The 11,564-nt window shown below is 38.6% G+C and overlaps 1 protein-coding gene across 15 annotated transcripts in view; it reads right to left on the bottom strand.

The window, feature by feature from the left end:
• The window catches only part of Robo1 (roundabout guidance receptor 1), a 1,019,974-nt gene that overhangs the window by 109,044 nt on the left and 899,366 nt on the right, over positions 1-11,564 (bottom strand). For all 15 annotated transcript variants that reach the window (XM_006522960.4, XM_006522963.4, XM_017316894.2 and 12 more), the window contains 3 exons: positions 5,115-5,235; positions 4,636-4,774; positions 2,662-2,789 (listed from right to left, as the gene is read on the bottom strand). In XM_006522960.4, coding sequence (XP_006523023.1) covers positions 2,662-2,789; positions 4,636-4,774; positions 5,115-5,235 — 388 coding nt within the window. The remainder of the gene's footprint in view (positions 1-2,661; positions 2,790-4,635; positions 4,775-5,114; positions 5,236-11,564) is intronic.

Below are 11,564 nucleotides of genomic sequence, written 5' to 3'. Positions count from 1 at the left end.
GAAAATCCACAGAAGGGTCCTCGACTCAAGAAAGGACTATGAAAGTATCTTTTACAGATACTGTCTCAAGCAGGGCAGAACAGGGTATAGGGTGTAACTCTCTGCTAAATGTGGTACTTGGCTCATTCACCGACACCACAAAAACTAAAAAGTAAAGAGAAAAAAAAGCTTCAAAAAAAAAAAAGAACAGAGAAAAATAAATTTCAAATCAGGATTCCTTTTAAGATATTGGAATTAACTTTCTTTGTATTAGGGGTGAAAAATCAAAACACTATCCTTATTTAAAGTACTTTTTTACTCATGATTTTAATATGCTGAAGCTTTCCTATCTGAATCCCATGAAAGAAATACTCACAGGGTGGCTAAATGGCTAAGTGCATAGAGATTGCTTTCAAGTGCAAACCGACTCCAATATTCCCTCTTAAAAGGAACCACATAGAACTACAAATTACATTGCTAACTTTGCTATAACTGCGTCCTGCTACCAAAGGGATTCAATTTTGATTAGGTTCCAGTGTAGTAACTAATATTTACTACAGTCTTCACAAAGGATGAAAAAAAATATAAAAACTCCAGATCTCTGGTTTCCTTTAAATTCTTCCTAGCTCTTTCTTTGAATCAGAGTGTTGCTTCTCTTCAGTACTCTGTCTACTGTTCTAATACGTGAGGGTGACTTACACAGTGATGCTAATGTCCGTATTTAATACAGAATGAAGCAATACAGTCTTTGTTACTCACAGATTCCCCCCCCCCCACACACACACAACTTCATAGAAAAACAAACACATTTGAAATGAGAATATCTGAATTTAGCAAGTGGCTCTGGAGCCGATCATTTGTAACCAATTTCCATTGAAACCAATTCTGGCTTAGGAGCAAGAATTCCATATGGAAAACTTAAGGCTGGCTTAGCCATGGAACTGAGTTTAAAATTGCAGGAAGAAGCCATATTTTGGTTTCAGTGCCCATTGTACACGACACAGAACTACTTGTTTATATTAGCAACAGTCTAGCAGGGTAGAAGGCTCTGGGCCAGAGCTTGAAGTGAGACTTATTTAACTGACTGCGACAGCCAGCCAGTTTTCCTGTCACAGAGGCCTGGAGACAGACACACCTTTTCATGCTTTGTATTCATCATGGCCATGGCCGCTGCCTCTGGTGGGCTTTTGAACTTGGATTTGGCATCTCTTGAAATTATGCTTGCTCTAAATGTGAGTGTTGTTTGCTTCACACAGCATTAGCCTGAGAAAGAATTTCAATCTTAACTTAGCTTAAGAAGTATTGGATGGAAGCCTTAGAAATTCAGGGTTCGTTCTTGACTTTTATTTTTTATTTCTTCTTCTTTTGTTTTTCTGAGGTAGAGCTAAAAAACACCCCAAAATGGGACATAATAGCTTTTGAGACAGAAAAGAAATATTTTTTTCTCTTCTTTTTTTTTTTAAATGTGAAAAGCCCACATGCTGTTTTGTGGACATCTACTGTAGTGCAACTCTCTCAAAAGCCCCCCTTTTCTTCTTAATAGCTTTAGAAAAGACAGCATTCAGAAAAGATGACAGCCTGAAGTGTTGCTAATGTTAGCCCCATAAACAACCGAAGTGGTTTATGGTCACTGGTTACTGTATATACTTGTCAAAATAGGGAATCCTTTACAGATACACACACACACACACACATATTGCTGTATATGTGTGTGTGTGTGTGTGTGTATATATATGTGTATATATATATATATATATATATACATATTTCTGTATACATGTGTATATGTGCATATATATATATATATATATATATATATATATATATATATACATATACATACACACTTAAAGGTCACTGCCTCTCAAACTCCACAATAAAGGATTTCTCACTAGAAGAAAAGAAAGTTCTCAAATGAGAAACAATGAAATATAATTATTGTAACATCATGGAAGCAAAAGGATGCCGAAGGACACAGAAGATGTCTGAACTCTGAACACAACGGTGAGGAAACATTTGGAAACATCTGCAAACATCAGCTTCAAGACACTGCCTACTTTCAGGACACCTCTGCCATTGAACATTCGATCCCCTGTAGCACGTAAACTCAGGAAGAAATCGCCTTCAAAATTAGCCAACGAGAAATGAACTTTATTCAGCCCAGCTGATGTGCGAGCAGTGCACCTGTTTTGTCATTAGTATTGTGTGGGGAGAAGGCCAAGCAAGCATATTGCATTCTGGGGCTACAGAATCCACCTGGTATTCTTCAGTTTACACACCCTGATCTGAAACATGACCTGAAGCAATGCACAACTTCTTTTCTGCCTACAACAAAGATTTCATAGGAACACCTGCCATTTAATTAAGAGTTTTCAAGGACATTATATTTCAAGACACAGAGTTAAATCCTAGTGGCATGACCATGATTCTGAGCATTTAATTTAATTTAATTTCTTCCAACAAGTATATAAATATAGACAATACTTCATTTAGATATTTGACATAAACTATTCAGAGCAACAAAGGCTATATCCATGAAAACTAATATAAGTAGTGTTCTCTTCAAGCATCAATGTTATATTTCTCATGATTAAACACACACACTCTCTCTCTCTCACACACACACTCAAACACACACACACAGTCACAAACACAGATATGTGACCCCTCTCCATTGTCTACCTTGAACTGTCAAAGTAGCGGAAGCTTCAGCTTTCCCGACCATATTTTCTGCCACACAAGTGTATGATCCCATGTCGCCAGCAGTCACCTTCCGAATTTTCAAAGTATGATCATCTCGGATTTCATATCTGTTGATATCATAAAAGAAAACAAAGGCCCACGGTTTACTTCTCGGAAAATCACACCATTACAAGTCTGAAGCTATGCTGTCTCTAGGCTTCAAGTCATAAGCAGGCATCCCACTAAACAATCAGAAACAAGGTGCATGCAAATTGATTCCATTTCTAAAAGAGCAGTTAGTTGCCATAAGCTAGTGTGATTAAACTAAAGTTAAAAGGCTCAGGACCATTGAGTAATTCTAAAATGTAAAGGTTTTCCACATTCTGACCTTATAAAGTCTAACAAAATGCTTAGGATTCAGCAGGTATTATTTTATACATGTGCAATTTTATACTGAGGCCACTTGGTTTTGCTTTTCAAGTATTTAGTGTGGAAAACTGAGGCAAATCTGCAATCTAATGTATCAGCTTACTTCAGTTTTCCTCTATTTAGGAGCCTTAGCTTCATTTATCTGCTAGGAAACTAAGTCTCTTCTGTTCAAACCACAGCAACAGTGTAGCCTCTCACCTTAATGAAGCAACATCTACTGTTTAAACAAACCAGTTTGTTCCTGGATACCAAACCTGCTCATCCAAGTCCTTTGTGACTGAGCCCTGTCAGACAATATGAGCTGAAAGTCTTTATTGCATGAATCCCCTCATCACTTGGCCCTAGAAGCTCTAGTCTGATATCACAGGATGCTTACTGTGAACTTTGTACATGAGCTAAACTTTCCCAATACATGCCTGTCTATGCTGCAGTGGTTCATATGTACAATATTTTATTTTTCTTTTCTGAATACACACACACACACACACACACACACACACACACACACACACTGAAAGATAAATTTAAGCCATTGCATATGGTTCAGTTTTCTTTAATAAGTTTCTCCTGTTCCTGGACGTACATATGTGCCAAAAGAACTTGATAATGTCATGGGTATGTATTCATGATGCTATTCCCCGCTCTTTTATGTTCCTATAAGCATAGACTCCATACATCATAATGCTACAGTGCCAATACTTAGCAAGAACCCAACATCTGCAGCTGAATGAATACCCACAAGACTTGTGACAATACCAGAATGTTCTATATCACTATCTCATCAGCAACATTCCCTACATCTTAGATCTCTCTTCTTCTATTTAAAGGGTCAACAGACATCAAGAAATTCTGACTTCTACCCTTTCCTGACCACACTACAGCTAATAAAAAAAGAAGTCCAATTTTTAATTGACTCATAGTTACATGACTAATGCTAGGTCTGTCTTCCTCTTCCTACCTCCTCCTTTGCAAAATGTTCGTAGTCAATTTGTCAGTAGAAGAGGAATCTGTTTAAGGAACACGACATGTACAAGCCACAGTCAGGGTAGCATGCTTTGGGATGCGCTGGAGACAAGATGGTACCCTTCTGATTCTAATTACCTCCAGGGTTCCATCCTGGCCCTCAGACAGAGTCTACAGATGTTACTCAACTTGGGAGGCAAATACATCAAAATGAGTGTATTATAAATTGATATGACAAATCCAAGTTTCATTTCATATACTTGGTTTCCCATACCCTAGCTTGGCAACACAGTATACTACAGAATACTGTTTTGTTTGTTTGTTTTTGTTTGTTTTGTTTTTTTCTGTTCTGATCATGGAACTGGGGCTTATTGCTGCAGCCTAGGACTGGGAATATTACATCATTTATAACTAGGCCTGGAAAAGATTGTAATTCAAAAGATGGGTTGTTGAGCAGTTTGACTGAAAGTGGTGATCAGTAAGATCAGAAGTGAGGACCATGTCACTAACTAAAGCATGCACTGCCTGATTCGCAATAGAAATTTCAAACTCATGCATCGTCGAAGCTCCTCCCATCTGTACCTGGATTTGGGCAGCTCTCCGTCATCTTTCCTCCATCGAACTGTAGGCACAGGGTCTCCTCGGGCCTCACATTTAAATTCTGCACTGTCATCCACAGTCACTGCCAAATTACTGGGTCTCTTCACAAACGATGGTCTCTCTAGAAGATGAATGAATGGAAAATCCCTTAGGATGTTCAGTAAGGACAGACTTCCATTTATCCCACACAGCTACCCACTCCTATAGACCCCTCACTGTTTCCTATTTACACTCATTTCATAACTTTGGCTTTTTTCCCCCCTCAAGATGCTTTGCAGTTCCTTCTCGTGCCTTTTCTTTCCTCCACATACTGGATTATGGGTATTTCTTTCTCCCTTATGTAAAAGGTTATTTATATACTTTGATTAAAGATGATTTTTCTCCTTTGTATAAAGATACAAAAGAATAATGATGAGCATGTTCTACAGAAGGTAGATGATGTTAGACAGAAATACACTTACCTAAAACGGTTAGCTCTGCGACTTCACTCTCCCGTTCCCCCACCATGTTGGTGCCAACGCAAACATACTTGCCAGCATCGCTTTTACGCGTATAAGTGATCATGAGTTTTCCTCCTCGTATCTTCAAAACAAAAAAAGCCCCAAAACAATTGACATGGATATTATGAAAATGTCTTTAGCTGTATACCACTTCTTAACTTCTTAAAGTTACTTCAAGATCATATAAGCAATTGAAACACACTTATAACCTTCACTTGAAATAGTAACAGTGATTAAAAGTCTCCTAACCTCCCACCTCCCAATCAGAACAAAATCAAAATCAAACCAAACCAAACAAACAAATTGACGGCCAAATGGTTTCAGTGGGTAATTCTACCAGATGTTCAAAGAGTAGTAAATGCCAACACTCTTCTACTTATTTCATAAAATGGATAACCCAGACCCAGAAAGACAAATATGAATGGATACAGTTATATGTGGATAATAGCTGCTTAGCCAATAATAGCTAAGCTACAAATGTAGAAGTGCAGAGGTAAGTTAGTGGTTAGGTGGTAGCAGGAGGCAGATAAACCTCCCCAGGAAAGTGATATACAACAGAAAGTTATGGAACGATGGGGAGGAGACTGGAATGGGAGGATCAAACCTGTAGGGGGCTGGGAGAGGGGGTACAAGGGATAGACATTGAAGAGACAGCTGAAATTTGAGGGGTAGGATGGAAGTCTAATACAGTAGGTGCTTCCTAAAATACATACATATATGAAGGTGACCTAAATGAAATCACCAAATAATGGGGAGATAGAGCCCCGACTGCATATCTCTTATCACCAAATGAAGCTTCCAGTACTGGAAATGGACTACATCTAAATGAGACGTTGGACTAAGGGTTCCCATAGGAATCCTTAGACAACCCAGGAAGTTACTAAGACTCTAGGTTGCTTTTCACAAACTAACTTAAAGGCTCATTGCTGAAGACAACACCTACACAACTCATTGAATTTGAATAAACTGAGCTGGCCTCTAAATAGAGCCCTCACACCTATGTTCTAGCATCTTCAGTACAGTAAGATATTCTATACGCTGCCAAAGGAGCAATGTAAACACTAATGCAGCCACACACTCTGGTGTCCTGCCTATGATGGTGTCCTGTCTACAAGTCAAGCTAGTGCAACATTGGTCCAAAGTTCATGGGAGTGACTGACATATACACACACTTATACAGAGTCACACTATTTTACAGAAGTAAAAAGTAGGATCATGTCAACTATGAAAATGCAACCTGCATTTTCCCCTAAATGAGGTTGCGGTTTTGCATTTTGACAGTTGAACACACTGTGCACAGATATTCACTATCAACTGGATTACACGGTTTCACTACAAAGTACTATTCACTTACTGACAGACGTTACAATTTTTTTCTGCCTCCCTTTTAAAAACAGCCCCCAAATGATCATCCTTGTAGTATCGCTCAAAAAACAAAAAAACAAAAAAACAATGAAATGATCAAACAAACAAACCAAAACCACAACTGAAACAAACAACGAAAAGAGCAGATCAACGGTAGACCCATTAGTTCGTGATAGCTCATAGTTCATAAAGCTAACCACTTTGTATCCTGTCAGTTATCGTGTGCATATTTGTGTATATACATATAGCTAGCACGCTCTTTACTATTGCTTTGCTATGGAAATGATAAGGGTAAACACTATAACACTCTGACTTTTCAAGAAAGGGTCCAGAGGTACAGGCAAGTACAATCCTTCCTCTGCCTGGTTCAACTATGCCAGACATAGTATGTTTTAATTACGCTATTAAAAGCAGGTCATCTTGCACGCGAACTATGAAAAGAATGAATGTAAAGGAGCCTCGAATTCCTCTTGAGAGCCCTAGAACCTGCCCCAGTGACTAAGGAAAAGGAACAATTTATTGAGATGAAAAGGACTTGACTAATGAGCAAGTTGGAACAGGCAGAGTCTGTCTCTTTGGCTTGGTGAGGGACAGTAAACATATACTCTGCAACCCATTATCATAATTACTGTTAAATAAACTTGTATTTAATAAACTTAAATTCTTGGGGAGAACCAGTAGGATATCATAAAATGCCTATCCTCCTGAGAAGATACACTGCCCCTCTTATTACATGCTCATGTTGAAGTACTCACATAAGCCAGCCTGAAAATGGAGAGAAACACATTCATTTCAACCAAAAGAACCAGCCCCGCCCCCACGCTAAATGGAACGATCTGTGGTGTGCTCTGTATGAGCTGTAGTTCTGTCACAGTGGACAACATGTGGGGACCTTCCTCTTAAGCCCAAGAGTCTAACTTTAAATGACCTTGCGTGCTCAGAAAAGGAGTTCATCTTAGGAGACATAACAGAAACAATATTAGATTAATGTAACCAAAAAAAAAAAAAAAAAAAAAAAAAAAAAAAGAGGAAACCCACAAATGCCTGCAGCATTCCTTTTGATCAGAAAGTCAATAAGTCACTGTGCTTATCTACAACAAATATAAGGCTTAGGAGATAATTTGAAAACACAGTCAAATATGGAGGGGAACAAAAACTAAAGGCTGATGACATGTAAATAATTTCCAATCGCAGAGATTTATTTCTTCAGTTTTCATGTCGTATAGTATTTATTTACTTTTACAATTTTTAAATACTTGGGAATGTAGGACCTTAAATCAACTTGGTTTTGTACACATGGGGCATCAATTAACTTTATATATTACAGCCTGATGTTATTCTATTTTGAAAGATTACATACAAATGGAGAAGGAGGGGAATTTAACTAACAAGAATTATAGGGGAGCTGCTGGGAGAGTCTCAGCCATGGAATAATTCCAACTGTGAGAGAATGGCAGGGAACAATAGCTGAGGAGAAACAAGAAGAAACAAGAGGATTTTAAAGAGTTTCTATTACACCTTGTTTCTCTTTTTTTTTTTTTTCTTTTACAATTCCAACACAGTAATTTGTTAATCCTGGTACAGAGTTTTTTTATTTAAATGATCAGGAGATCTACTTTGTCGTCTTATATTGATGTTTCAGTATTAAATATAAATAGCTAGACAAACTGTTCTTAATATATATATATATATATATATATATATATATATATATATATATATATTCTTGACATACTTTCAAAAAATGAAGCAATCAAATTAGAGACTAGAGACGAGTTATTCTTAGGCTCTCTGTGTTGCTATCATTTCCCCCCAAATGACGATTTTTGGTTTGGACTATCACTCTGCTACCTTGCTGGGCTGAAGCAGGACCTGCAGATCACTTTGTTGCCAGAAACAGCAGCAAGGAGCCCTGTCAGAGGTAACTAGCAGACAGGCCAGAGACTGTTAAAACTGCTAGAATACACAGTCACTCTCTACCTCAAAGGTTTACTCATTTCAAACTGTTAATGCTGCAGACACTAAGAAGGTTTGTCCTAAAGTCCTAGCCATGAACAAAGGATAAATACCAGGTTAAAACAAGAATAGGAAATAGGACACAAAATGAGATAATCCCCTAGTTATTTCACTTTAAAAAAAATGGAGATTTTTTTTTCCCAGACAGCTATAAATACCCAACAATCCTATCAACAAAGCCCTATTGGTACAACTATATTAAAAAATGCATCTTTGGGGGGTTTTGTTTTGTTTTTGACATAGGGTCTTACTATGTAGCCCTGGCCTGGAATTCACTACATAGACCAGATTGGCCTGGTACTTAGAGAGACCTGCTTCCCAAGTCTCGCCAAGTGTACCTTGTCAACATGGCAAGAAAGCTAAAGTTCTCAAAATAGACCAACAGTAGATGAAACTGTTCTTAGGTGTACAGACAAAAAATTCTTAACAAGGGGCAAGTAAAAAAGCTGGATAGTCAGAGTCAAAAAGTATGGAGGAACACTGATAACCTTCCATTTCCACAAGGTATGTTGATTTTGATAGTGTGGCACTGGCTATACCTAACTGGGGCTATACGAAAGTCACAATTCTCTATGACGGCAGGTATGGAAGATATACTGCTGTGTCATTCTCAATAGAGAGAGAGGACATCACCCCAGCACTCTCACCTTGATCAAATCAACACACTGGCTTTCAAGAACTCACTATGGTTATCTGTCTGTATTCTGTGTTGTCATATAAAAGCCCTGGAAGTGTGTGCCGACTTTCTACACGGAAAACCACGGTACCCCTTTCAATACTTTCCAAAAATGACATTTCCCCTCTCTCTAAACAGAGGGGGGAAATAGGTCTAACACCCTCCAAACACTAGAAATGTGAAAAAAAAAAAGCGGTCTCCATTTAAAACAAGCTCAGAAAATGTTTCTTGGCAGGTCTCTCCGTACAGCTGGATTTGACAGCCCAATTGTAAACCTATCAAAAACTAGTTTGTATAATGAACAGACACAATGTTAAACAGTGAGCTGCAGCCTAGAGACTTCAATTAACATAATCCCAGGGAGGGGGGCAGCAGAATTTGCTAAGCTTTCAGACAATGTGCTAGTATCCTGCCTCTGTCAAAAAACCAAGGCGCGGGAGGGGGGGGGTCTTAATTCCTCCTGACCATGCACCTGACCAGCCCACAGCAGCACCCACATTAGATACCAACATTTCCATAAACCCTAGACAGTACTGGGGGTGGAGTGGGGTGGGGGGAGCTCAGCTATGTACAGAGTTAATGAAATCAAAGCAAGAAGAGGGGTCCGGGTGGGCCCAGTGCTCCTTTTCTGGAAGGAAACTGAGGCAGGAGAGAAGACGGCCTTAAAAATTTTAAAACCTCAAATATCTTTAAACTTGAAACTTTTTGTTAGAATAGCCTCCAATTTTATGATGTTTTAGCGATATTAAGGCAAGAAAACCCTCCAATGTGGCTGATGCATATTATTTTAATACACAAGGAGTTCTCCCTAAGGGAAACTGTTTTCCTTGGGGCATGGGGGGTCCTCTCCAAGCAGTTAACCATTTCTGTGGAGCAGGAGGCCATGCCTTTGCCTAACTCCTTTAGCTTCCTAGAACTGACTCTATTGAGGGACAGTCCACCAAAATCAAAAACAATGGTTTTAATGCCTATAGGGAAAACAAAACAAAACAAAAAAACAATCATAGTAAGTATTTTTATTTCCAGTACATAGGGACAAGAAATGATAATTATCTCTACATACAAAGGAGGAGCATTCCTCTAAGAAGGGAGGGAGGGAGGGAGGGAGGGAGGGAGGGAGGGAGAGAGCGAGGGAGTAAATAAAGTAAGATTGTTGGTCTGCCTATTCTATCTGTAGACAGCTCACCCCACAGTCAGTTTTCCCAATCAGAAATGAAGATGAACTCAACATGAACTCCTTGCTCTGCGCCTTCATTTTCTACCCTAAAGCAAGTCGGATGATTTGCAGTGTCTGTTACACAGGGGTTTTTTTTTTTTTGTTGTTGGTTTTTTTTTTTTTTCCCCCTCTACCATCACCTCCTCCTCAAGCTCTCCCTGTACCTCTGGGTTAGCATACTAAGCCAACTGGGGCTAATTAACTAGTTTGGCTACACAAAATCTTTTCTGCATTTAATTACATTAACTTAATGTGACTTGAATTCAACAGACCAAAAAACGAAACCACTAATTATATTAAGGGCTTCAAAGTTGATTTCAAATTGCTAACCAGCAAACTGTCCTATAATTTATTCCATTTCCTTTAATAGATTTTTTTCATATTCAAAAACTTGTATCCTTTGCACATACCATCTAAGAAATAAATTTGAACAATAGACTAGAATACTGATTTTTTTACTAACAGGATGATATTTTAAACAGTACATATAAGACACACACATAAATACCCTCAAACCATTGAAAATTGTACAGTGCATCACATTCACTGATTTTGAAAAGACCAAAAGGTTGGAAATACTTAGAGAGTAGCAAGATCCTGGTAAATGTGATTAACGTGAACGCTAAGATATACCGAGGCTTGGATGTGATTTTTTTTCCTTTTAAAAACTTGATTCTTACTCATGGAATTAATGTTTTTAGTATATTGCAAAGTAATTGAGATGAAAAGTCTTGAATGACAGCATCACTCTTTTTTTTTTTTCCCCAGTTTTTTGAGACAGGGTTTCTCTGTGTAGCCCTGGCTGTCCTGGAACTCACTCTGTAGATCAGGCTAGCTTTGAACTCAGAAATCTACCTGCCTCTGCCTCCCAAGCACTGGGAGTAAAGGTGTGTGCCACCACTGCCCGGAGACAGCATCATTCTTCAATGATTTTTGTCTAAGTCGTCGTAGAAGGGCATCCCTTAACAGAGTAATGTCAATTCTACCAAGATCCGTGACCCAGAGACCAGAAAGAAGCCACTGTGAATTACAGAAATACCCTCGATGGCCTGCCAGTGACGATGAGATGTCCATAACCTAGATGGCCAGCTATGCACAGTCCCCAGACTTTCTGGAAAAGGACATTTTCCTAATGATT

Source organism: Mus musculus, chromosome 16, assembly GCF_000001635.26.
Source record: "Mus musculus strain C57BL/6J chromosome 16, GRCm38.p6 C57BL/6J".
Lineage (NCBI taxonomy): Eukaryota > Metazoa > Chordata > Mammalia > Rodentia > Muridae > Mus > Mus musculus.
Note: the sequence above shows the minus strand (reverse complement) of the source record. Positions and strands in the feature narration are given on the sequence as shown.